This window comes from Leopardus geoffroyi, chromosome B2 (assembly GCF_018350155.1).
Source record: "Leopardus geoffroyi isolate Oge1 chromosome B2, O.geoffroyi_Oge1_pat1.0, whole genome shotgun sequence".
Classification (NCBI taxonomy): Eukaryota; Metazoa; Chordata; class Mammalia; order Carnivora; family Felidae; genus Leopardus; species Leopardus geoffroyi.
This window is the reverse complement of record NC_059332.1, coordinates 1762021-1789736: the sequence shown is the minus strand read 5'-3', so window position 1 is coordinate 1789736 and position 27716 is coordinate 1762021. Positions and strand designations below refer to the sequence as shown.

Sequence of the window (27716 nt, the reverse complement as noted above, 5' to 3'; positions counted from 1 at the left end):
TGGAGCATGCGCCTGCCCCTGATGCATTGTTCTAACTGTATTTATTCACGCATTGCGTCTTTACGGATTTCTAACGAGCTTTTGCTCTGACCGGAAGGGCAAATTGTACCGTTTGTGCGCATGCTCAGCTCTTGGAGCTCGCCCCCCCCCCCCCCACGCCCCGCCCCCGCTGTGGCTTCTGAGCCGGCTCTGCGGTTAGGCCTTTCCTGTCCTGTTATTCCTTGGAGGTGGCTCGGAGGTTGTGGTCTGCACCTGCTTTATCCCTCCTCACGCACGTCTAACTACCTGCCTCGTAATTCAACAAATACCTACCGGAAGCCAGCGTACATCCTGACGCTCTTCCTTAGAACATGCTCTGATTTATTAATTCACATTTTTATTTGTTCTGTCCGCAGGTAGAAACGCTATTTCAGGTCTGATTCGATCAATATAAAGCACATTTTTTGGAATACTATGCACTCATCAGTATAGTCCAAGGTAGCATTATTTTCTCTAATATCCTTGGAACGCTATCAGGTCACTCATTTTTATGTTTTATTATTCACTTTGGCCTTAATGTCAACCAAAAGTCAGCCTAAGTTTATATGAATTGCCATTTTGAGATTGGTGCCCATTTCAGTTTACCCACCCAGGCAATTGAACTTTAAAAAATATTTTTTAATGTTTATTTATTTTTGATAGAGTGTGAGTGGTGGAGGGGCAGAGACAGGGAGACACAGGATGCAAAGCAGGCTCCAGGCTCTGAGTTGTCAGCACAGAGCCCAACACGGGGCTCGAACTCACAGACCAGGAGATCACCACGTGAGCCAAAGTCGGACGCTTAACCTGACAGCCAATCAGGCATCCCTCCCTACCTGTTCCCTTTCTGCTATAATTTAGCTTGAATACACACACACACACACACACACACACACACACACACACACACAGGAAGTTTGTGGCAAGGCTAGTCACAAATGTCTGGGAGGTCGTGGGTTCTCCTGGGTGCCTGCACCAGTCGGAGATGGAACTATGGAATTCATGTTTCCTTCACAGCAAGCTCCAGATGGCATCACAGATTTCTATTAACTTATCCTGATGCAAGATTAACCCTCCTCCCCAGAGTCTGGGGCGGGGGAGAGGGACCAGCCCCTACCGCCCACCCATCCGGAATGGCTTCAAAAAGGCTTCTTGTCAACCTGGTCCCTGATGCCTAACTCACTGAGCCTCGTTCTGTCTCCCATTTGTTTCCATTTCTACACTCTATACCCTTCGCTGTCTACGGCTGCTGTCTCTTTCTCTCCCTGCCTGTTGTGTCCAGGGACAAAAGTTGGGATTTAGGGCTTAAACAGACCTGGCTTTGAGTTCTTTCTAGCTATGCAATTTTGAGCAATTTTAATTTGTATGCGTATTAGTTTCTTCTTTGTAAAAGAACATAATAACGATGACTTTTAAAATAAACATTAGTAAGAATTTATACCTAGAAATGCCTGGCACAGAGTAAGGACTTAGTGACTGCTCACAAAAATCCCACTATTTGTCTTCTTTCTTCCTTCCCCTTCCCTCTCCATTTATCTCTTTTATTTACCCTCTAACTGTGCTATTCCTTTTCTATCCATTAGTTTTAAGAAGCCCCCTTCCCAGCTTGTTACCTTTGATTAAATATTTTCTATGGAAACTCTCAAACACACGCAGGCAGCAGGGCGAAGAGTATCATTGACCTCATATACCTCCTACTTGCTTCAGCCGTGATCAGCACATTTCCCGGCCAATTTCATCGACATCCACATGTGCCCCCAGCCCTCCCCCCTTGCACAGACACACGGAATGATTTTGATGCAAACTCCAAACATCGTATCACTGCATCTGTAAATACGTCCTGCCTCTCTTGATCTTAGGCAGAAAGAGAGCCAACCTTGTCCCTGGGTGTCCCTGGGGTGACTGCAGGGGTTTTCTAGGTCAAATCCTCGTGTTATCCTGGCGCCCTCAGACCCTTCATAGGGTGCCAGAGGCGAAGGGGTGATAGAGAAGCCAAGTGGGCTCAACCTCGAATCTGTTCTGCATCCGATCTGATTGCAACGTGGATAGACAGTTGTGGGGGTAGGGTTGTAGCTGTGTCTGGCCCTGGCCTGGTGGCTTGGACCGGCCAGTCTTTCTACTTTACTGAGCATCCGGCTCTCCCATATACAGCTGTGGCCTGGGAAACCCATATGCCACAGGAGAACTCAAAATCCACAGAATTTCTTGATTCTTACTTTTGCTTCCCAATCGCCTAGGGGTAACAACTGATCAACTCAGCTTCAGAGGAGCTCAGAATCTCTCTCAAAAGCTGAGACAAAAAAAAACTGAGAATGTCGGCCTTAGAAAGGACTTAGGTGATTTTTTGATTTATAAATAGGTAAACTGAGGTCTAGGGAGGTATTTTCTCAAAGCCTCACAGATCTGGGATGTCATTGGCGATGGCCGCAGGGCATGTTTGTTGACAAAAGGCATCTTTTATTTAGCATATTTATTCTTTCCCTGGGAGCAAGGGCCTGAGGCACAGACTGCAGAATCTGCAGGTGGGAGGGCTCTGGTTTCCAACCGTGTGGGTTCCTCAGGTTCCGGTAGTTGTGCCAGGACACGGAGCTCTCTCCCACGCCCTCCCCCAGCCCATTAGAGCTGGAGTAAGAGACAAGAACACCGCCTTGGGGAGCACACACCCTTCCTCTCACTGCCTCCCACCCTCACCTCCAAGCAGCAGAGCTCTCCCTGGAGCAGAAAGCTGGGGTCAGTGACACGGCTGTGTGCCAGGCCGCCTGGCTCTAGGGAAGTCTTGGGGCCACAGTCAGCCCAGACCAGGGGAGAGTCCCAGACCTCAGCAAGTTTGGGAAAGGAAGTCAGCAGGTTAAGAACACGTGTGGATGAAAATTAAATGCAAAAGGACTGTGGTCTCTCTGGGACTTTCCTCCATTCCCAAACATGTTTTATGGGGAATTGAGCTAAGAGTGGAGACACAAATGGTTTTGAAATGAAAACTCAAACTTTTGGTCTAGGTCTACACTATTCTGACACTGCCCAAGTCATGTCCCCTGTCTGAACCTCACTTTTCCATTGCAAATTCGAGCAAGGAATGCGTGTCCTATCTGCCTAACCGGCTTACTGGGAGGGCTAAATGGAATCACTGATGTGAAGGACATTGGTGAACTACAAATATTACATAAACATATGCAATATTATTTTAAAGTTGCAGATTTAGGGATAAGTCGTATGCCTCACACTTAACACCCAGAGTAAAGAAAATCCTGGAGGTCTGAACGGGGATCCCAGATGCCAGCAGAGATGATCTAATTCAGGGAAAATATTCAAGTAAAACTAAATGGGGACCAAAATCTCTATGTCAGGTCTGGGTTGCAGAGGCTGGGTTTGAATCTGGGATGAAGAGGTGGACAGCATCTCAGCAAAAGCTGAACCTGTTTCCTTTATAACCAAAGGAACCAAACTCCTGTTACTTTTAATTAAAACACAAGAAACTTGCTGTCGGTTTTCAGGCAGGATCAAGTCAGTAACAGAAGTGAGGATGGGGAGTCCGGAGGTTTTATTTAACTGCTGCTCATTAGCTGTGTCACCTTGGGCAAGAAAGTTCTCCTCCAAGGAGTCCTAGCTCAAGGAAAAGTTGGAGTCTGAATGGGAAAAGTAGGCAGTGGTTGAGACATAGTGATTTCTGCCACCCTGTGTGGGGTGAGCTGAGGGCAAAGTACAGGTTATAGCCTCCCCCCGCACCCCCCCCCCCCAGGTGGGACATGTGTTTCCTTGAACACTCCTGGCTGTCCAAGAACAAAAGAAAGGGGTTTAAGTGCTTGCCATGGTGACGTGGGAAACTAAGGCAAATGAAAAATTAAATTCCCTTACTGCCTACAGCCCATCAACAAGTTCTTAAAACTGATAGAATGACCTCCCTCTACGGGGTCAGCTGCCTCAATGATGACACTTCGCTGGGGGCAAAGGGAACCTTGGCTTAACATTACCCTGACCCCCCCAGGGTCCTGCAAGTCTACTTCCTTTGTCTTAACCGCCCTGAGATACATGCTGGCAAACATACTCCAAGCATATGCAACCCCACCCTACATCTGAAGGGTCTCATGACTGAGGTTTTACTAAACGGTGATAAGTGGCATTTGCCTAGCAACACCAGCCCCTCAAGGTCCTGGAAACCCTGCTTCCAAAATTCCTTACAGACTTACTCTACCCCTGACCCCTTCCCAACCTGAGGGTACATAATCAGTTATCTGTCAGGACAGCTCTTCCTGCCCATGGGTCCTGTCCCTGTGCTTTAATAAAATCACCTTTTTGCACCAAAGATGTCTTCAAGAATTCTTTCTTGGCCGTTGGCTCTGGACCACCCCACCATCACCTTAAAACTTCATCATTGTGTATTAAATTTCATGGATTACTGGCAAGTGTAGGATTTTTAAAGGCAGAAAGTGAGAAGAGTTTATGGTTCTGTTTAGGTCTGGACAGGTTTCCAGCCTTAACTCTATGGCTCAGGTTACAAACGTTTCCACCTAAAATCTTGTTTGGTAAAATCTGATAAAATTGCATCCTTGTCCTCTAGGTGGGAAGAAACATAGAGATAATTGGGGGGGGGGGGTGCGTAGAATCCCAAAGTACTCAGAATAATTGACCTCCAAGTTCAAGAATATAAGTGCAAAGAGGTGTGTTTTAGAGACTGGATGGATTCGGCTGGTGTGAAGTCAGGGAATCGCGGGAGGGGGTGCTGGGAAGGAGGCTGGGAGCCTGTCCAGATAGGCGTGGTACACGCTGGAGAGGCTGGGTTTGATGCTGTGCTCAACTGGTTGACCCTACTGTTTCTTTATCGGTGGAGGGGGTCGCCAGGCAGGGGTCCGCAGGAAGTGAAGAACCTGGAAGAGAGGAGACAAGAGGGGGGGTTATTTGCACCTTCCGGAAAGGCAACAACAGGGACTGGATAAGCAGCTCCAGTGGATGGAAGGGGAGGAGGCAGGGGTGCTGGAACGCGCAGGTGGACCGGACGCCATGGTGACAGGAAGTGCCCCCCCACCGTGGAGCCCAAGCCCTGGAAATTTCTCTCCTCCGGGACAGAATTCTCAAACAGTGGCGATTTTAGGCCACTTAGTCCCACCACTGAGTCAGAGATTATGATGAAACCTCTTCTGCTCTCGAGTCATTGAGCAAGGAGAAAATAGTGAAGAGAGCAAGGAATTGATAACAGCAACGGAGGAGCAGTTAGCAATTTCCCACGACTTTGGGTAAACTGGGTTTTCTACTTGTGCATCAGTTTCTTAGTTGAGTCAACACTGGATGTTTACCTTGGCCAGGTCATGTTTAGACTTTGAATGAATCATCTCCTCTATTTTTTTTTTTTTTTAATTAGCCCTGTAAACTTTGTATTATTCTCCCAACTTCATAAACAAAGACCAGAGGCACACAGGGTAACTTGCCCAAAGTCACACAGCTTGGGGAGGATAAAGGAATGGAAAACGTTGGTAAGTAACAAAAACATTTTTGAGGCTGTATATTTTAATGTCCATCGTTCTTGAGCTGAGACAGAGGCCGCCAGGGGCAGGTGTCAGGTCTGCTGTCCGGAGGTTCACATGGCAGGAAACCGGGCTGTGGGAGCTTTGGGGCTGGGTCAGAGGTCATTGTTTTGGGCTCCCCCCCCCCCCCATCCCCCAGCAGATTAGAGGCCTCGGAGGAGAGATGAGGAATCTGGGATAACAAAAGCGTCTGTTTTCCAAGAGAGCTCAGGAATGCCCAGACTCAAAGAACTGAGCCCCATCAGACTTGGAGGCGGAGGCTGCCCTTTGTGTGGACCTGGAGGGGGGGTGGCGACAGGCTGGCCGAGAGGGACTTCCCCCTGGGGGTGGGGAGGGGTGGGTAGAAGAGAGAGCTGCCCACAGACCCTCTGTGGGGAAGGCTGTGGGAAGAGAGGTGTGGGGGGAATCCGGAGGGCCCGACGTCTCCCTGTTAGTCCTCGAGAGCCAGCCCAGACACTCGCCCTCGACTTGGGATTCAAAGCCAACCTGCACGAACCTTCACCTTGTCTCAGTCATTTGGCTTCCTGTCGTCTGGGGCCCCGACCTGCCACTCTGCACGATCGATCGATCGTTTCCTTGCCCATCCTCCCGAGAGCCGGAAAATAGGGGTGGATTGGAGACAAGAAAAAAACATTTTAAATTAATATAATAAGACAATCAGTGCACAGCCTGATGATAAAGTGCCATGAATGTAAGAGTTTGATGAACTCAACCACTTGATTCTGATGTCCAAAGGCGGGGGGCGGAGGGGGGGGGGAGTGAGTGGTTTTTTTTAAGCTTTAAGGGGCTAGTAATCTGATGAGGAATGTGCAAGTTTTTCCAGGATTACAAACCACAGGAATAGGAAACATATTTTAGCCATGGGGACGGTGGGGGAGTGGGGGTGGGGAGAATGTGGTTTGGAAATCAAGGCTGTAAATCATCTACAGAACAAGAGGGGCTTTGCAAGGACAAGCGGTTGTGAATTGAGGAGTGTGATTCACTCGGGCCTCAGCACCTGGGGTCCAGAGGTGCACAGTATTGTACACGCGAGGGACAAGGAGGCCGGGAGGCCTCCGGGGAGGTGGGGTGGGGTTAAATATGTTACTGAAGCGGGGTATCCAGCGATATCCAGGCCTGTATCCCTCACCCAGTCCCAATTTTAGCAGAGACGACTGAGCAGTTGGGAACTCGATAGACCAAGCGCTGCTGGCTGAGAGGCAAAGCGTTTTTATTCGTGCCTCATTACCATTTTCCTTCTCCGGCCCTGGGGCTTCTAGGAGATTAAGAGCACTTTTAAAAGGAGCACATTCAGAATGGTAGATTCTCCTCCAGAAAACCGGCAGCCGCTGGCGGCTCCCTCCCCCGTCTGGTGTGCAACCCCCCCCCCCCATACCAGACCGACGACAGCCAGGCGGGTGCCCCCGCGCCTTTTAACTGTGGCCAATCTGATAAACACAGAATGCATCTTTTCTTATCTATTTGTATGTCTTTGATTATGGGTGAAGGAGAACGTTGTATCCCAGCACAGATGCCACCTGGCGCCCATGTGTCTGTTGGGCTGCTTGTTTTTTCTTACTGATTTGGGAGCGCTTGAAGGCAGGTGTGTCACGAGATATCAATGTGCTTCCTTCACATTCATGCAAACAGTTTTCCTCCCTCGGGGCCAGTTTCCTCCCACCTCTCTTAGAGAGGCCCTCGGTGGTCCGCAAATCATGATACCCCGAGTGGTATGTGGGGTCTGTGTGGTCCTGTTTCCAGTGACTTTCCTGCAAGGCTGGGGAGGCTCTCTCTGCATCTGGACACTACCCTCCACCCAGCTAAAGCAGACGGTAATCTCCAAGGAGCATGGGCCCTTGCCCTCACCTTTTCGGAATTCTGCCAGAATTTATATGAGTCCCAGGCCCTCATAGCACTGGTGAGCACTAGTGCACGTGGGGGTGTGTGTGGGTGAGGATGTGATTTAAATTCTACATCCCCGAGGGGTGCCTGGGTGGCGCAGTCGTTTGAGCCTCCGACTTCAGCCAGGTCACGATCTCGCGGTCCGTGAGTTCGAGCCCCGCGTCGGGCTCTGGGCTGATGGCTCAGAGCCTGGAGGTCCGTGAGTTCGAGCCCCGCGTCGGGCTCTGGGCTGATGGCTCGGAGCCTGGAGCCTGTTTCCGATTCTGTGTCTCCCTCTCTCTCTGCCCCTCCCCCGTTCATGCTCTGTCTCTCTCTGTCCCCAAAATAAATAAACGTTGAAAAATAAATTCTACATCCCCGCTTAATGCCCCAGAAACCCTTGCCGGCTTGCGACGGGCCTGCGCGGGCTTGGCGAGTGTGTCAAAAGGCTGCCAGGGTGCGGGAGATCCCAGCCCCCGAGACCGGAACCTCACACCTAGGCATGACGGCACAGTTACCGGCCTCCTCCCTCTTCCCTCTTCTGCTAGTCGGCGTCACATGCACGAATCCCAAGCCCCCAGAGAAGGTGAAGGTGAGTGAACTCCAGAGGGGGCGGGGCGGGGCTCCAAGGTAGAGTCACCCTTCTGTCCTTCTGTCCTGCGTCATTCTTGCAAGACTCCCGCCTCCGCTTGCTTTCTTCTTGTGCTTTCCATTAACCTTTCTTTTCTTCTTGCCTCTTCTTCAGTCCTATAAACGGTGTTCCTTGAGCCGAATCTGGGTAGGGAAGAGGCTCCTTCCTGTGGTCCTTGCTCCTCTCCATCTCCATTTAGGGTCGCCTGGATACCCTTCCAGCCACGTCAGTATCGGCCTCAGCTGGGCCCCAGGCAAGGCTGGCGCGGGCATCACAGTGGGCGGCAGGGTTTGGGGGAGACCGTGGGCTAAGTCGTCTCAGTGGGATGCCCACGAAGAGGAGGAATGAATCAATGTGGAAGTTTTACAGATGGATAAAGTCACAGAGCTACCAGAGAAGCCTAAATCACGTGCAGAAATAACTGGAGGACTGAAGCAACTGCATTTGGAATCAAGTCTTGGATTCTGGCCTCAGTCTAGTCCCATTTCATGGCTCCGTTGCCTTATTGAGGCAACGTGTGTGTGTGTGTGTGTGGCGGTGGGAGGACAGCTCAGGGATGGATGGCTGGGATCTAGGTGACTTGGAGGCAGAATGGGATCATGAAGTGAGAGGCGAGCAAACTCTCGTCCGTAGCGGGGCGATCACCTGTGGTCACCCTTCACCTCTGTCAGCCTCTGCCATCCCATTATGAAGTCGCGGGTGACAGTGTCTCCCTTGTGGGTGGCTGAACAGCAATTATGACACGTGCGATGCGCTCAGTAAGAGGCAGCTCTGGAAAGATCTTGCTACTGCTCTGAAACTGACCAGAGAACGCTCTACTTTTGAGACTTGATGTGCTTTTCCGTCACTGCGTGCTGCCTGGTTGGGTATGAAGGCCCTGGGCCCTGGGCTGTAGCGTTTGCTTAATGAAAAGCTGAGTCTGGAGGTATAGGAGACCTGTCATGTGGACTTGGATACGTTGGAAGCAGCACCGAGCATCAGCAGTAAGTACCACAAAGGGCTCTCCGGGTCCAGAGTCTCTGAATCCCCACACCCTGGTACCCAACATGATTGTCATTAATTTTCACTGCGGTAGCAAAGGGGGAAGAGGACAAATCGTGAAAAATGTTCAGCTTGGCACCGGCACCGTGGACATGGAGACCGATGCTTTCACGCAACATTCTCAGTTTTGCCGGCGTGTGTGTCTCTGTGCACTTAGGGGAAAGCTCAGAGGCCTGCTTAGAGGAGGCAGCCTTCTGACCAGGGGCGGGGACTGAGGCCCGCAGCCCGGTGTGCTAGCGAGAGCAGCAGCTGGCCAAGAAGGCTGGAGGAAGTCCGGTTTTGTTTGTGTGGCATCAGGACCGGTGCTGGCTGGCTGGCTGGCTGGCTAAAATCCTTTCTAGTCCCTTGGATTTCCAGGGAGTCTGGGTTAATCCTAGTTTAAATCTGGGCCTTCCTTATCGCGTTTCGTCCTTCTCCCCTTTCTCTGACCGGTTCCTCTCTGCCTTTGTCTCACCATGAGGCTTGGTAGCTTCCTTTGCACACTCCCTGGATTCTGTGAGGCTGTGCTGATGAGCACAGTGGAGTCCAGACCCTTTGGGTCCCTCGTGGACTCTACAAGAATAGAGTGGGGGAGGAAGAAGGCGAGATCTGCCTTGTGGAGGAATTTAACCTAAAATCAGGCAGCGAGAATGTCACGTACAAAGTATTTCTGTTATATGGAACTTATTTGTGTCACATAGAATCCTGCTCAAGTATGCTCAGAAGATCCGGGGAGGAACAGGACAGACGGAGCCAGTGATGAAGGCGAGAATTCGACTCCTAGAGCACCATGCGGTGGGGGGCTGATTATGTGAGAGCAGGTGCTGCTGGACAGACGTTCGCGGCACCAGCAGATGGTCTTGGGCTCTCGCTGTCCTCTGCTGGGAGCTACAGAAGGAGCGTCACGGTGGTGGCTTGGAAAACCGTCACACGAGCAAGAGAGACGTGAGGGACAGAAGTATCCCAAGCAGGGCTGACGTTAGCTTCTAGAAGGTAAAACCTGGAAGGCCGCTTGAAGAGCTGATGGGACTCTGGATGGATGTCTTCGTCTTACCCGCAGGGGAACTGAGGGTCAAGTTCACAGGGAACTGGGGAGCAGAGCTGGCTTTGGATCCCCGGGCCGGAGTTCCTTCCACACCACGCTGATGCGTGGAGCAAGCCGTCCGGAGGCCTCGGGAAAGTTACAGAAGTGACCAGGCCGTCCTCAGATACATAAGCCATCCCACACCTGCCGTTTGTGGGAGAGTCTAGACGGGACACCTTCAGTCCAGAACCAGCAAGAAGCCTCATTTCCACAGAAGCGCAAAGGGCAGCGGGCTCTTCTCTTTGGCCTCCCTTACTTCATGAATCTCTGCTCTGTTCATCTCATCCTGGCACGTTTCCCGGCGCCCTACCTCTGCCAGGATAACGGGAGGGGACATGACTGCCTGCTGCTCAAACACCATTGGCTGTCCGGTCACAGGACATAAGTTGCCATCGTGTCGTGAACGCCTCAGAAAAGCCCTGTTTGTTTGCTGGTTTGTTTTCGGTTAGTGCGGCCGTTACCGTTTGAGTGCGCCGACAGATTTCACAGGTGTTAGGAACCGTTACTCATATTATCCTTTAAAAAAATTTTTTTTTAACGTTTTATTTATTTTTGAGACAGAGAGAGACAGAGCATGAACGGGGGAGGGCAGAGAGAGGGGGAGACACAGAATCGGAAACAGGCTCCAGGCTCTGAGCCATCAGCCCAGAGCCTGATGCGGGGCTCGAACTCATTGACAGTGAGATCGCGACCTGAGCCGAAGTCGGACGCTCAACCGACTGAGCCACCCAGGCGCCCCAATATTATCCTTTTACAACTCTTCCAGATGGATTGCTACAAAGATGTGAAAGGCTCCATCCGCGAATATGACGCCCTCACTCTTAATGGAAAGGAACCCATTCAGTTCAAGCAGTACGCGGGCAAGCACGTCCTTTTCGTCAACGTGGCCACCTACCGCGGTCTGACGGCTCAGTATCCTGGTAAGAATTCGGAGCCACTGTCCTTGGGATTACAGTTTCCTGCTCAGCATGTTCTAAATCATAAGTAGAACTACATTCTCATTCCGCCTTGAAGTAGATCCTCACGACCCAGTGACTTCATTCCCTCATGTCAGGAGCCAGCAAGCAACGGCCCACGGGTCAAATCTGGTCAGCCTGCTTCTGTGAACAAAGTTTTATCGCGACACAGCCATGCCCACGTGCTTCCATGCTGCCCGTGGCTGATTTACGCCTCAAGGCCGAGTTGAGTAGTTGATGATAATAGGAATGGAGGCCATCCGGCTGGCAGAGTCTAAGGTGTCCACTGTCTTTACACAAAGTTTGCTGAGCCCTTCCCTACATCCTGCCTCCGCTTTGCTCCTGAGATTTCCGGGAGAATAACATATATCTGAGGACTCGGGGCCTCGGCGCAGATTCCAGAAGTCTTGGTAAATACGAGACAGATTGATGTTTTTGAGACTTTTCCAGGGTGACTTGCAAAGACAGAGGCGGCGGGGATGGGCCGCAGCTGTGTCTGTCCGGAGAGCGGGCCCAGCAGGGGCGGGTAGAGGCGAGGGGTCCGGCTGCACCTCAGGGTCTCCCGGACGTGGTTTCCCCGTCTCTGTACGTTACTCAGGGAGCGATCTCGTCTTTCTCGTATCTTCGGCCGTGTGGTTTCGAAGCCGGTGGATAATGAACAGGATGGATTTTAACCAGAAATAGAGGCACTGCTTATGTTTCAAGTAATAAGGGTGTCATTTTTTTGTTGTTTTTGATTATGTTGTGTTTTGAACAGGTAACATGTTCACAAGGCTCACAAATTATAGGAATCAAGTCTAGAGTGAGAAGAAGTCTTTCCAGCTCCTTGTCCCCCTCTCTCTAGATGACCGGTATTATGTTTACAGAATCCGCAAATTCGTTTTTCTGCCCCCCCCATTGTAACATAATGTAAATACTGCTTGTCACTTTGCTTTTTGTTTTAATAAACTATCTATTTATTTATTTATTTTAAGTAGGCCCCATGTCCAATGTGGGGCTTGAACGCACAAGCCTGAGATTGAGAGTCACCCACTCTACTGACTGAGCCAACCAGGCATCCCACTAAAGTACTTTAGAGTTCAGGCCACCTCCTCATTCTTTTTAAAGACTGAATGACACTCTATTGGACCATAATTCATTTTACCAGTTTACGGTGACTTTAAAAATTCATGTATTCAGTTCCCACTCTGTACAGAACAGACAAGGCAACTAAGGAATAGTTTCCCAAGGACTGGAAGATGGGATTCCTAATTTATTGTCTCTTTCCCAGAGCAAGCGATCACGTACGATGACTGAAGACAGGTAAGAAGGATGTGGGGATAGGTACTGGGAACCGTATGGAATCAGGAAGCCAATCTCTAGTTCGTAAAGAAAAAGAAAAGAAGAAAGAGAAGGGAAGGAAAGAAGAAAGGAAGGAAGGAGGGAGGGAGGAAAGAAAAGGACTAAGAGGAGGCTCCTGTTGACCAGTTGGTTGTGGAGAATCTTCGTGGGACCGGCTAGTGTCTGCCTGGGCACTGAAGCCATCTAGCCCAGAAAGGGTCAACAAAGAAGCTGATGACAAAAATCTGAGCAAAGGATGGGAAGACAGTGGAAGGAGGCAGGTGCAGGCTCGTGTGTTCCGGCATGTCAGAGGACTGACGTAGAACATCCTGAGGATGTTGAAGAACACCGGGAAGCTGGGCTTGGAGTTTCTCTGGCTCTCTCTGCCCATCAGGTCTATTTCCTGCTCCACCCAGGGGACCCAGTCTGTACAGAGGAGAGAAGCCCATTGTCGTCATCTGTGTCTTTTTCTGAAAGAAAAAGAAAGAAAGAAAGAAAGAAAGAAAGAAAGGAAGGAAGGAAGGAAGGAAGGAAAGATTGGGGCAGCTGGGTGGCTCAGTCGGTTGAGCCTCTTGACTTTGGCTCAGGTCATGATCTCTTGGCTCATGGGCTCAAGCTCTGCATCGGGCTCTGTGCTGACAGCTCAGAGCCTGGAGCCTACTTCGGATTCTGTGTCTCCCTCTCTCTCTGCCCCTCCCGTGCTCACACTCTATGTCTCTCTGTCTCTCAAAAATAAACATCAAAATTAAAAAAGAAAGAAAGAAAGGAAGATTCAGTCCTGCAATTAACCAACCAGGGAAGGCAAACATTTTTTTTTTTTAGTTGTGGTTAACAAAAGATATAACATAAAATTTACACTTGTAACCATTTCCAAGTTGTACTGACCAGTAGTGTTAAGTGTGTTCACACTCACAGATCTGGAGACAAACCTCCAGAACTTTTTCATCCTGCCAGACTGAAAGCGAACCCATTAAGTAACCCCTGCATGCACTGTCCATAAGCAGTCACACCTGTCACAATCCATAGTAACCTGGTGAGGTTTTGAAGAGTAAAGATGACTGGGGGCCAACTCAGAAGAAGGGCCAGAGAATTCTCTGGAATGGGACCTGGGCAGCCCTGCTTTTCAGGAAGGGCCCTCTGCTGATCCTGATGTGCCACAGATTGGGGAAATATTACCCTATAATAAAGGACTTTTGAATGCGTGTCTGGAGCTCCAGCACGTAACTCCAGCCCTGTCACTAAAGGTCTTTCCAGCTGCAGACTTTTCCTTCCCTGAGCCTCTGTGTCCTTCTCTGTAAAATGGGTGCCTCCATAGATCTTTCTCTGCACAAGGCAGAGTCTCCGGCCAGGCCACCAGACGGTCTCTTCTCTTGCCACAGAACTGAACGCGCTTCGGGACGAGCTGAAGCCCTGGGGCCTGGTCGTGCTGGGCTTTCCCTGCAACCAGTTTGGGAACCAGGAACCAGGAGAGAACTCGGAGATCCTTCCGGGGCTGAAGTGAGTGCCTGCTTGGGCCCACAGGAGGCCTCTGCCCACCTTCCTTCAGTCTGCGGGGCATGCTCACACGAGGCTTCCTGGGTGGGGGGTGGGTTACACCGCCATCAACTTTGTGCTCCCCTGACGTGGGTCTGGCGGTGTCTGGACACTCTCCTTCTCCCTGGGAGTGAGGTCTGGACGGACCGCAGAGGAGCAGGACCATAGAAGGAGCTGGAACAGAAGCAGTGCAGGGGCACAGGCTCAGGTTGTGGAACAGAGACAAGTTACGTGAATCAGGGAGCCTGACGTGAAGAATGGCCTTATTAAAAAAAAAAAGAGGTTAGAGTGGGAGAGAGCCAAAGCATAAGAGACTCTTAAAAACTGAGAACAAACTGAGGGCTGATGGGGTGGGAGGGAAGGGAGGGTGGGTGATGGGCATTGAGGAGGGCACCTGTTGGGAGGAGCACTGGGTGTTGTATGGAAACCAGTTTGACAATAAATTTCATATATTGAAGGAAAAAAAAAGAAATTGTGGTTTACATACACAATAGAGTACTATGTGGCAATGAAAAAGAATGAAATATGGCCCTTTGTAGCAACATGGATGGAACTGGAGAGTGTGATGCTAAGTGAAATAAGCCATACAGAGAAAGACAGATACCATATGGTTTCACTCTTCTGTGGATCTTGAGAAACTTAACAGAAACCCTTGGGGGAGGGGAAGGAAAAAGAAAAGAGGTTAGAGTGGGAGAGAGCCAAAGCATAAGAGACTCTTAAAAACTGAGAACAAACTGAGGGTTGATGGGGGGTGGGAGGCAGGAGAGGGTGGGTGATGGGTATTGAGGAGGGCACCTTTTGGGATGAGCACTGGGTGTTGTATGGAAACCAATTTGACAATAAATTTCATATATTGAATAATAATAATAATAATAATAATAAAAAGAATGGCCTTATTTCCCCGGGCCCTGTTTTCTGTATCTGCCCTTCTTCCTGCCCTTCCCATGACCCCCAGCCCCGGGGCCCCCCACAGCCTTCTCTCCTACACTCTGGAGCTCTCTGGCAACTGTGAGTCATTGCAGGTATGTGCGTCCAGGGAGAGGATATGTACCGAATTTCCAGCTTTTTGAGAAAGGGGATGTGAATGGCAAAACAGAACAGAAAGTCTTCAGCTTCTTGAAGGTGAGTGAGTTACTGACCCAAACCTCTTCTTCCCTCTTCCCTTCCTTACAACCGATGTGGTGGAAAAGGGTCTCATGCCCGCAAACGGGATGAGATCTTTGCAAGAGATCTCCAGCTCAGCAGAGGGATCGGGGTTTCATTTGTCCATTTATGAGGCTCTGGCTTTGGTGATGGGGAGCGCTGTGTAGAATGACAGCGTTTCCAAGGACCAGCCTGCGTGGTGAATTCATTCATTTAAGGTATATTTGCGGAGTCTCAGGCAGTTTCCTAAACAATACGGATAAAAAGAAGACACAGTCCCTACTCCTTGATGGGTTAGTATTGGAGAGGGAGATGTAGAAATCAACAGGTTAATAAGTGCCTTTGATAAAACGCTGACTTTTAGGTACAGAGAACTGGAGGCCACTTTTAGGCAGCGCCGGCTCACATCGCGAATTTTATACACTCTCAGCAAATGGGAGAAAAAAAGACAGTGGAAGGAGGGTTTCGGAAACTCAACTGACTTACAGGGTTTCCCGTTAGTCTCAGATTAGGACGTATATAGAATTTATTCTTACAGTAATCTTTTTTATTTTTATTTTTTTTTATTTTATTTTTCAACGTTTTTTTATTTATTTTTGGGACAGAGAGAGACAGAGCATGAACGGGGGAGGGGCAGAGAGAGAGGGAGACACAGAATCGGAAACAGGCTCCAGGCTCCGAGCCATCAGCCCAGAGCCTGACGCGGGGCTCGAACTCACGGACCGCGAGATCATGACCTGGCTGAAGTCGGACGCTTAACCGACTGCGCCACCCAGGCGCCCTACAGTAATCTTTTTTAAATTAAATGATGAAGTGATGATGTTTCTGAAAGTTTTTGTTATTTGATGAAACAAAATGTTGGAACTCCATGTTGGTCCCAAAGATATTTGTGAGATGCTTCTGGCCCAGGAACCCTGAGACCTGGAGAAGCACATTCTAATCTAAGCCATTCACTTTGCAGAACAGGAAACTGACAGCCACAGAGGTGACGTGTCTTATCCATAGCAGCATGGCTGTGTGATCACAGGGTCACCGGGGAGCAGGAGGGGGGAACAGACTCTTCCTGTAATACTGACAGCCATCTTAAAAAAAAATTTTTTTTTAAACATTTATTTATTTTTGAGACAGAGAGAGAGAGAGAGAGAGAGAGAGCATGAACAGGGGAGGGTCAGAGAAAGAGGGAGACACAGAATCCGAAACAGGCTCCAGGTTCTGAGCCATCAGCCCAGAGCCAGACGCGGGGCTCAAACCCACAGACCGCGAGATCATGACCTGAGCTGAAGTCAGACGCTTAACCAACTGAACCACCCAGGCGCCCCCCGACAGCTGTCTTGATGGTTGGCATGGTGGCAATCAGAGTTGTTGAGAATCACAGGAAATCAGAGTATCTAGGCATGGGAGGGGCGGATTCCCCGTGGGCGAAAGTAGCAGGAATGATGTTGTTTCTCTGTTCCTTCTCTGCTCCAGCTCTCCTGCCCTCACCCCTCTGAGGTGCTGGGCTCTTTCAGACACATACCCTGGGAGCCGGTAAAGGTCCACGACATCCGCTGGAACTTTGAGAAGTTCCTGGTGGGGCCCAACGGGGTCCCTGTCACGCGCTGGTTCCACCGGGCTCCCATCAGCACCGTCAGATCGGACATCCTGGAGTACCTGAAGCAGCTAAAAACGAAACAGGAAGCCCGCGTGTGGGGCGGGAGCCATCCTGCTTCTTACCTGAAGACCTGTTTTTAAAAAATTCCGTATTTCACTACGCTGTCTTCCTAAATGGCCTCCACTCGACTCAATCACTCTACCCTGCCGAAGTTCCCCCTCCCTACCGAGTAGATTGATGCTCAGAAGGCTGCTGCTATTTCTCCTTGTAAGAGTACGGACGTGGGAGAAGCACAAAACACTGGAAACCCTACATCCTCAGACGCCTGTTACAGGTGGCATCGCTCCTATCCGTCAAGGGAAAATCGGCCTTCCGTGAGGATGGGTCAGTCTGCCACAGTATCCCGGAGAAGTGCGTTCCTAGACACCACGTTGCCCCTGCTGTCTCCACCCGACAGGTGTAGAAAGGACAGTGGGGTGGTATCTCATGACAGTTTCCCTCCCCTAGGGACAAACACGCATTGTCAGCTCCCGAGTCTTTTCAGATCATCGTTCACCCGTGACGCCCACCGTCCCACGTGCACACCGACCTGTCATTCTGGCTTAGGAGCCCCGGGGTGGCGTGGGAGCAGGGGACTGCCTCGCATGAAGGGAGGGGCATCTCCAGAGCCTCCCTCTCACTTAGATCCTACAGAAACTTTCCTAGGGTCTGACCTCTAGTGCACTCAGGCCACGACAGCCGGGCCAGGCACCCTTGGAAGGATGGGCTTCCCTCTCTCCACCCTACGTTCCTCAGCATCACAGCCAGCCCTGTCCTGTCCCAACAAAATGTTTTCTGCAGCACCTGCCATCACTGTGGTGGTTTTTGTACCTTGTCCTGTGCTCACACTTGTCTCATCTCTCTCTTCTTTCCCGCTATAACTGCCAGAGATGGTGTGTTTCCCAAATTACCTTAACCCCTTGCCTAGAAGGAACTGTCCTCCCAGGTCCTTGGAAGGTTGTCACCTGGTGGCTCTGAACTGTCACCCCTGATTAGGAGTTTCTCGGGTCAAAGCCACGTCCCCTCTCCAGGGGCAGCTTGTATCCAATTACAGTCAGCGGAGGGTATAAAAGGCAAGACCTGACTTCCCAACTTGGGACAGCTCCGAAGGGCCCGTCCTAGCTGCAGAGACCCCCAAGGGTCTGATGCCTTTGTGTTGACCCTGAAGTAGTGTTCCAGTAAACTCTGAATGCAGATCTCCATCTTTGAGTCCCTACAGGTAACCAAAGGGGATCTGAGAAATAAGATGCTACAATGAGAGTTAATAAAGTTTTTTTCTAGTCTTTACTTGCTTTTGAGACAGAGCAAGACAGAGTGGGAGCAGCGGAGGTGCAGAGAGAGGGAGACACAGAATCCGAAGCAGGCTCCGGGCTCTGAGCCCGATGCAGGGCTCAAACTCACAAACCATGAGATCGTGACCTGAGCCGAAGTCGGATGCTCAACAGACTGAGTCACCTAGGTGCCCCATATATATACATATATAGATGTGTATATGTACAGATAGATAGAGAGATGATAGATGAGAGTTTTGACGCCGAACTGTCTGCTATCTGGCTGGCAGTGGGGGGGTGGGGGGAGCACAAACAGCCAGAATACAGACCAGCAGGCGCAGTTTGTACAACTCTCACCAGACACGCACAAGGCGGTCACACGGGTAGCTCTATGTGCTGGTGAATGGGACGGATCAGGCACTTGAGAAATGTGAGAGAGGGGTACTTTTGAGGTGACATCATTTTAAGGCAATTTTAAGGTTGTTCTGAGAAGAAATTGATGCTTTGGAGGGAGCTGCTTAAAGGCTGAGGGTGACCTCTCACCAGATAAAGGCTAACTGGGAAAACCAGAGTGCCTCCCCAAGAGGAGATAAAGAACTTCTCATGTCCTGCAACTCAAGAGCACAAAAGGCAAGGGTTCAGGTTCAAGACTTGATCGTAGGAATAGTAGGACTCCAAAGAAGGTTAAATCCTCAAAGCAGATTATCTCCTATGCTCAAGTCACATGGCCTGGATTGGAAAAGAAGAGAACCTTGAGGCATTGGATGGATACATCTGGTTGGATGCATTAGAACATCTAAATCCCCAGACTTTCCAAGACCCCCAGCCCTCCTTATTCAGGGTAAGCGCGTCCTTCTTGCTTGGTGATAATGCAGAGGCTGGTGCTCTGCCAAACACCCATTCGATATCCGCCCCAAAAGAATTAGATTCCAAGGGTTCCTGATCAAGGGGCATGAAACACAAAGTTAGCTGAAAGAGAGTTCATGGATATTGGAGCATTTTCACCAAACGCAGAGGTTTTACACACTGGCAAGAACCAACACACCGTTAGGATTCTCCTGTGTGGACAAAGAAATGGCCCTCATCAAATGTGGTAGAAATGCCAGGACTATTGTGTCTAATGACAGAAGGGAGGGGTCAAAAGCTCCGAAAAGTAATGCTGGAAAGTCACTGAAGACAAAGTATTGCAGAGTTTGAAAACATAAAAAACAATGTGCAGGATCACGGAGAAGTGTGTGGTGAGCGTGGTTGATGAGAGATTCTGCTACAGAAGTGGCCTCGCTGTTAACGATGCGGATTATAGGATCCTGAAATGATTCGGGCCAGAGATGGCGGCACTCATACATCAGAATCTGTGGGGGGGGGGGGGGGGCAGGCAACTCTGTAGAGCGTCGGAGATGATTAATAGAACACGGCCTCCCTAGAAGCAAGGGAGATGAACAGCCAACGAGGTATCATTGTCTGCATCATCAGAAGAACCTAGAATACATAACCAGTAGACTGAGGGCAGCAGCCCCAATTAAAAACAAAATCAGCATACCTTGCTCAGCTCTGATCTTGAACCAGAGGAAAAGCCAAGTCCTGAGGAAGTAGGACCCTGCAACAGCACCACAAATATAGAGAATATAATTTCCCCATTCCTTCCCTAAAGGGACTTGTGACCATTCACTCAGCAGCCATAAACTCGAGAAAGAGAAACACCCTTACATTTCAAGGACTGTTTTAAATAAGGTCCAACTTGACATTGATACTAGAAGGCCCACTGTGTCATCATGGCCCCTGGTTAGAATGGAGGCTACAGGGTCCAGGCAGCAAATGGAGTCCTGGCCCAGGGCTGGTTCATCCACTAAGGCCATGGATCCATGGGGCGGAAATTTCTCCTGTCCCCAAATGTACAATTAGAACGGTATTTGTGGGAGTTGGCGTAACCACTACATTGACTTCTTGGCATGTGGTCTAAGGAACTACCACAGGAGGAGAAGCCGAGAGGAAGGCCTGAGGCTGACTCCCCAGTTCCCAGCTGGGCCAGTAAATGAAGCCATTTCAGGTGAATGGAAACCATCCTCCCAGGGACCGTGACAGATGGACCAAAATGGATGCACAATTGGGCTCCCTATAGTATCTCCACTTAATGCACCAGTTTGTTCCCTACGAAGAGTAAAAGAAAGAGTCTGGAAAATGACAGTGGACTACCTACCACGATCTACGCCGAGGAACAGCCCTAATTGAAACCATGGCACCTGATGCGGTATCTTTGTTAGAAAACATTAATTTACACCCTGTGACTCTTTAAAGAAATATGTGGAAAATGAGATTTAGTATGACCTTTTTTGGAATCATTAGTTTAAAAAAATCATCTGAACACCATAATAAAATCTTACCCTTGACTCATTACACTTTCTGTACATCCCAACACTATCGTCTTATCCCCAAACCTGGCTCAGAGAACATCTACATTTGTTTAGAGTTAAGGACATGGATCCTTTGGGAAGGGTCAGAGACTGACTTTTCAGCTAGGAAGGCCACATTCCCACTCAGAAGACAATGTTTATGGTTTTGGGGTCAGAGACAAGAGGGGGACAATGGGTTGGTCAGACGTTTGGCCCTTCCCCAGGACCAAGTCCTGAGCTAGCTCTTTAGCTCAGGCTGGGCTCTTCCCAGGAAAAGACAAGGGATCAGAAGGAAAGACAGTCTGTGCTCTGGAGCGCTGGTCCTTACACTGTAAAATGTACCTCAGCACCAAAGATTCTCTTCATCAGAAAACAGGGAAAGACATCCGGCAGCATTGATTAAACTGTGGTACATCAGTGGATGGACTGAACATTGTGCAAATGTGTAATAACGTGGAGTAACAGGTCCAACCCAATAGCAAGGACTCTAGAAGTGCTTCCTTTAGCTTGCCCATCACGGGAAATAGTTTATGTTATAGTGCTAAATAAAAACAAAATAATACGGCAGGTCAGGAGCCGCCCCTGCCACCACCAACATGGAGACTTTGTACTGAGTCCTGTTCTGAGAGCTCAAATCTGCATTCCCCCCCCCCCCCGCTGCACCGCTGAAGCTGAAGACGCCACCCTGGGTGCACATGCTGTTGGCCATGACTGTGTACGCTCTGGTGGTTCTTCCTTCCTCATCACCGGAAGAATAATTTATGGTGTTATTGCTGAACCTCCAAGTGTTGGCCGTATGACAGATGAACATGGGTGTCAGAGACCCGTAGCTTTCCTGGCCTACGGGGTGAATGGACAATATGTTGTGGAAGGACTCGCATCCAGATTCCTGTTTACAATGACGGACTCAGGTTTCACAATCCTGGACGGATCAAATGCACCAAACATTCCCACCCTCAGGAGATGTCTTCTTCTAACTCATTGGATTCGTCTGTGTCCTGTTGAGTTTTGTCATGGCTAGAGTGTTCATGAGAAAGAAACTGCTGGGCTATCTGATGAGTTAAAATGCCTTTTGAGAAGAAATCAGTGGACATCGGATTGGCTCCTGTTAACAAAGTTTTAAAGGCCGTTCCAACCTTCTGGTGTGAAATGTGGAAAAGAGTGGAAAGCAGCAGTGAAGTGAACCCTTTGTCCACTGAGAACACCGGAGCATGTTCCAGCCTGAGCTGGAATGTCCTCTTGGTGTCACAGAGACCAAACTCATCACAGTACTACTTCCTGCTGGCCCATACTGATGTCCCAACCAGGTTAAGTGGCATCCCCTTTTTAGTTTTTCACTTCTAATTTTTTTTCAACATTTATTTATTTTTGAGAGAGAGACAGAGTGGGAGCAGGGGAGGAGCAGAGAGAGGGAGACACAGAATCTGAAGCAGGCTCCAGACTCTGAGCTGTCAGCACAGAGCTGATGTTGGGGCTCGAACTTACAAACCCTGAGATCGTGACCTGAGCCAGCCAGGTTCTCCTGTTTTTCATTTCTTAAAGAAAATACACTCATTTCTACAACTGTAATATTGAATAAAGCGATTACTTTTTTACAGTTCTTTTCACGTTTTTTGGAGATAACACTTCTGACTTTTAAAAATTAATGTAAAATTGGAAAGCGAGATCCCATAAGTAGAGAGCTCTGGACGGATGGTCAGCTTTACCCATGGTGCTTTGCCTCTAAACAGAGCGTGTGGCAGTTACTGAAGATATGTATGCAAGACTGTTTCCTGCACAATACTATGTATTAGAAGTGCAGAAATAATTTTTCCAATTAAAAAATACATAAATGCATATATTATATAGCATGTATGTGGGTATGTATGAGCGTGTGTGTGTGTGTGTGTGTGCGTGTGTATGTAGTTACAGCCTTGCCCAATCCAAAAATACTCCAAGGAAAACCTTCAGAGAACAAAGTCTGAAATGAGCTACAACACATGGAAACAATGGGTTTGTGTGTGAGACCTTAGAAAAATTCTCGCGGAATTATCACATTGTTTCCTGCATCTCTTTAGCCCGGGCTGCAGCTGTGTATTTGCAAAACAGTGTTCTTCCTGAAGGAAATATTAGCTCTCCGAAGGTTTCGGGGTAGGAAAGTGTCTTAACATCGTGGGGTTAGAGCACAGGGGCGAGGGGTCGGGAGGGCAGGTGTCCGGGCGCGGGAGCAAGGCCCGCGGGAACCCCCAGCTGGAAACGCAGCTCCTGGAATTCGCTCCTGGGGGCGGAGCGGGAGGGAGGGGGGGCTCCTCCGAGGGTACGGAGTCTGCGTCGCACGTGGCCGTTTGGACCGATGTGACCTGTCGTTCAAGTGCTTTCCAATCCCAGCTTGGGTGTAGGGAAGCCGCGGGGACGAGAGCGGGGAACCGCGACCCGCAGCCTCCAGCTTCCGCGGCGACGGCGGCCCCGGGGATCCGGGACCGGGCTTCCGCCCGCGGCTGGAGGCCTCGCTCGCACGACCCGCTTCCGCAGCGGGCGCCGCCTTCGGCCGGAAGCATATATTAACACCACCTCCGCGGCCCCACTCCCGCACGGCTCCAGTGGCGCAATCGGTTAGCGCGCGGTACTTATAAGACAGTGGCCGGTGGGCGATGCCGAGGTTGTGAGTTCGAGCCTCACCTGGAGCACTTTTACCGCGCCCGCTGCGGCCGCCCCTGCGAATTCAGGGGAGCGGTGGGGAGACCCTTGGGGGGGGGGGGTTGCTGTCGAGCCGCTGTGACCTCATCCCCCGGGGGCCTCCTGCAGTTCCAGCACCCGCGTTTTTGCAGCCGCCTCCTCCCGGCGGTCGCCAGGACACCTGCCTACAGTCGCCAGAGACTCAGGCCCAGGCTCCACGTGCGCACAGAAATTATAAAACCACTGAAACGTACTCCTGTATCTGATTTGTTAACTGCAGGAAATCAGGTTGTTTTTTTAATAAGTATTTCCGTGGAAAATCTGTCTTTGCACCCGTTCCCTTACCTTAGTTTCTCCGCGGCTCTGGGCTTGGGTGGGACGCTCGCCACGCGGGCCCGCGGGGCCTGCGGCTGGCGCGGACGACGCAGGTGCTCAGCCCCGGAAAACCAACGGACCCATCACCGCCTCCGAGCTGCGCGGGAAACCCGCGTGCGGCCCCACCTCACCGTCTGGGTCTGAACCGTTACCGGAGGCATCCTGGACACAGAGTCCCCAGCTTCCCGGGGTGTGTGTGACGGTCCCCGTGCACACGCGTCAGTTCTCCGGGCGCCGCGACGGTTTGGAGTGTCCACAGCGGCGGCCCACACTGAGCGGCCCGCCCTGCACGTGTAGGTTCACAGCCAGGCTCACAGCAGCTTAGACGGACGCTGGGCAACGAAGGGATAGAAGATAGTTCACTTACCAACACGGACAACGGACGTAGCATAGAGGTTGTTCACAGAGTTGTTTTCAGTGTTAAAAGGACATAATAAATTATCCATTAAAAACGGCCACAAATTCCTCCCACCTCCAGGCATGTCCCTTCGCAATGTGATTTTGCAGCTACTTCCGTCAAGAGGTGGGGTCTGTTTCCCTCCCTCCTGGTTGTGAGCTGATCTTGTGATTGACACTGACCAGTACAATGCTGTGGAAATGACTTTGCAGGGGCCCCAAGATGAGGCCCCAACAGGTTTTTGCCACTCTTGGGACCCTGAGGCCCACCTTGTGAAGAAATTCCAGCTCACCTCCTAGAGGGTGCACGGTCACGTGGAGAGAGGGGCGCTGGATCCCAGCCAGTCCAGTGGACTCCCCCCACATGTGGGTGGGAACATTTTGGACCATCTGGTCCTAGTCACGCTGTCCGATGACTGCAGGCACGCAGTGGCCACGAGCAAAGTCCAGATTGTGGGCCTGCAGAGTTGCCAAAAAACAAAAACAAAAACAATTACTGTTTTAAGCCAATAAATTTGGGTGAGGTTTGTTACAAAGATGTAGATGACTGATAAAAGCATTTAACACAGAATAAGAGCCTCAGATAAGTTAGATTATTACTTTGGGGGGTCTTCTCATTGTCCTAAGCGTCGGGTCCTCTCTGCTCTTGCCGCAGGTGAGAGACTCCAAAATCGTTGGGGACCCCGGGCTATTTACGTTTATTCCATGAGTAAGCCGTCTCCTTGGGTCCTTGCACCGAACTCAGAGTTGAAAGTCAGAATTTCTGAACCTCAAGAGTGAGGAGACATATGAAGGAGTAGGCAATGTCCACATTCCTTGCCTGCTTTTGCAAACAGACTAGCCATATTCTTGCCAGTGTTGCCTGTATGTCTCATAAGTGTACTGGTTTGCTTTATCACCCATGATAAGGAGACAAGGGGCTGATGTCCACATTGAGACAAATTTGCATATTGAAGTAGTTCAGAGATACCAAGAACTCATATATATATATATATATATATATATATATATATATATATAAAATGTATTGTTGGACCTCTATCACATAGAGAAATGTAATGTATTTGCCAAGAACAACACAGAGGAAACAAAAGTAAAAGGGCAGATATAAATACCACCATATCAAAAATAACACTAATTGTGAATGGATTAAACAACCCAATCAGATGGCAGAGATTGTCATACTGGATTAAAAACAAAGATCTGGTTGGGGCGCCTGGGTGGCGCAGTCAGTTAAGCGTCCGACTTCAGCCAGGTCACGATCTCGCGGTCTGGGAGTTCGAGCCCCGCGTCGGGCTCTGGGCTGATGGCTCAGAGCCTGGAGCCTGTTTCCGATTCTGTCTCCCTCTCTCTCTGCCCCTCCCCCGTTCATGCTCTGTCTCTCTCTGTCCCAAAAATAAATAAACATTGAAAAAAAAAAAAAAAAACAAACCAAAGATCTGGGGCACCGGGGTGGCTCAGTCGGTTAAGCACCTGACTCTTGATATCAGCTCAGGTCATAATCTCATGGTTCAGTTCGTGGGATGGAGCCCCGCATCGGCTCTGAGCTGACAGTGTGGAGCCTGCCTGGGATTCTCTCTTGTCTCTCTGCCCCTCCCCCCTTTCTTCACACTCTTTCTTTCTTTTTTTTTTTTTTTTAATAATTATTGTAGTTTAACATTTTTTTTTTTACTACTTGTGTCTTTTAACCTTCATGCTAGCTTTTTAAAAATGTTTATTTTATCTTTGAGAGAGAGGGAAAGCGAGAATGAGTGGGAGAGGGATGGAGGGAGAGAATTCCAAGCAGGCTCTGCACTGTCAGCACAGAGCCCAATGCAGGGCTTGAACTCACAAACCTCGAGATCATGACCCGAGCTGAAGTCGGACACCCAACTGACTGAGCCACCCAGACGCCCCTCACTCTTTTTTAAATGTTTATTTATTTTTTGAGAGAAGGAGAGAGACAGAGTGTGAGTGAGGGGCAGAGAGAGAGGGAGACAGAATCCGAAGCAGGCTCCAGGCTCTGAGCTGTCAGCACAGAGCCTGATGCGGGGCTCGGAACCCACAGACCATGAGATCATGAACTTAGCTGAAGTGGGACGCTTAACTAACTGAGCCACCCAGGCGCCCCGACTCTCTCTCTCTTTAAAAATAAATAAATAAACTTGAAAAAATTAATGTTGACAAATTTGCCAATCTTTTTCCTCATTGTTGTCATGTTGTGCATGTTTATGAAATTCTTCACTACCCCAAGTTTACAAATATATTCTTTTTTATAATTTTATAAAATATGTATATATATTTTTTTTACATGTAAGTCTTAAACAGGTTTTTTTTTTTTTCTATATGATGAAGTACAGGTCAATACATGTGTGTTCATTTTTTCTAGAATTATTTATCTAAATTCATTCCACCCCCCATCTGTATTCACTTTCTCTATCCGGCGTCCACATGAGCACAAGTTGTTATGTTTGATTTCTCTATTTATTGATCCTGGCCAATGCCATGCTTCTTCTAATTACTGTTGAAACTTTGAATGAGTCTTAATATCAGATGGATAAATCCTCTCATTTTGTTCCTTATCTCACTCGTATCTTAGTTAATTGCCCATTTACACTTCTACATACATTTTAGAACTGAGTTCATCAATTTCTAAATATAAATTAGTTAGGATTTTGGAATTGCTTTGAATCTATGGATCAATTTGGGAGATGTGACATCTCTATAGTACTGGCTATTTCATTCCATAGACTTGGTATGTATCTCTATTTATTTGGGTCTTAAACTCTCTCACTAAATTTTCATAGCTTTTTCCATAGAGGTCTAATGGACCTCATAGACATCATTTCCCTTAGGTTCATTAAATATTATTTATTTTTTTGGATTTATTATTAAATATGACACATTTTATGCAATTTGTCCTATGACAATCAATGCATCTTATTTCTTTTTACAATTGCCTATTACTTGTGTATACGGATACAATTGATTTTCGTACACTTATTTGCCTCCAGTACCATAGAATACTCTGATTTTAATTATAACATTTTAGGAAGAACAGTGCAAGAGAAAGAATTCTAGTACCGGCCCTCTGATTATAGGACTATGCCTCTGTTACATGTGTTAACATACCCTAACAAGGTAGGTGTCTTAATCAACTTGACTAAGATGTTTATTCCTCACAGTTCTGGAGGCTGGGATGTCCATGATCAGGATGTCAGCGTGGGCAGGGCTGTCTTCTTAGCTGGCAGGTGTCTGTCTTCTTGGTACATCCCCACACGGTGGCGAGGAAACTCTGGTGTTTCTTCCTCTTTTTATAAAGGCTCCCATCCCATCATGGGACAGCTCCACCTTCATGATATAATCTCAACAACATCCCAAGGGCACCACCTTCTAATACCATCATATTGGGGGTTAGGGCTTCAGCATAAGAATTTGGGGGGACACAGTCCACGATTATAGGAGAGTTACAGTTGTTCTGTATACTTGCAAACACTTAATATTTTCACTCTTTTTAAATGTCTTCCATTCAGTAGTATCTTATTGAAGTTTTAATTTCCACTTTTCTGCTGACTTGAAGTTTGTCACCTTTTCATATGTTTCCTGATTTTTCAGACATCTTTCTTTGCGGGGAAGTGACTACTCAATAGTTTTCCCCATTTTTTTTCTGTTTTTTCTGGTTTGTTTATTATTTGTGGGAATTCCTTAAGTACTCTGGAAATGCATTATTTGTCAAAGTTGCTTTTATTTTATTTTATTTTTAATTTTTTTTTCAACATTTATTTATTTTTGGGACAGAGAGAGACAGAGCATGAACGGGGGAGGGGCAGAGAGAGAGGGAGACACAGAATGGGAAACAGGCTCCAGACTCTGAGCCATCAGCCCAGAGCCCGACGCGGGGCTCGAACTCACGGACCGCGAGATCGTGACCTGGCTGAA

The 27716-nt window shown here is 49.0% G+C and overlaps 2 protein-coding genes and 1 non-coding gene across 5 annotated transcripts in view; 2 read left to right on the top strand and 1 right to left on the bottom strand.

The window, feature by feature from the left end:
- The window catches only part of LOC123609414 (zinc finger protein with KRAB and SCAN domains 4-like), a 455099-nt gene that overhangs the window by 220441 nt on the left and 206942 nt on the right, over positions 1-27716 (bottom strand). The window lies entirely within an intron of this gene.
- Positions 7770-17160, top strand: LOC123609452 (epididymal secretory glutathione peroxidase-like). 2 transcript variants are annotated; one of them, XM_045500521.1, is made up of 5 exons: positions 7770-7986; positions 10896-11049; positions 13785-13902; positions 14961-15060; positions 16549-17160. In XM_045500521.1, exons 1-5 carry the CDS (start codon positions 7780-7782, stop codon positions 16810-16812), a joined length of 843 nt encoding a protein of 280 aa, XP_045356477.1. In that variant the 5' UTR covers positions 7770-7779; the 3' UTR covers positions 16813-17160. The 2 variants fall into 2 exon arrangements, with proteins under 2 accessions (XP_045356477.1, XP_045356479.1); XM_045500523.1 differs by lacking the exon at positions 7770-7986 and adding an exon at positions 8044-9008.
- On the top strand, positions 22946-23038 carry TRNAI-UAU. Its single transcript is given in 2 exon segments — positions 22946-22983; positions 23003-23038. It is a non-coding gene; the product is annotated as a tRNA-Ile (tRNA).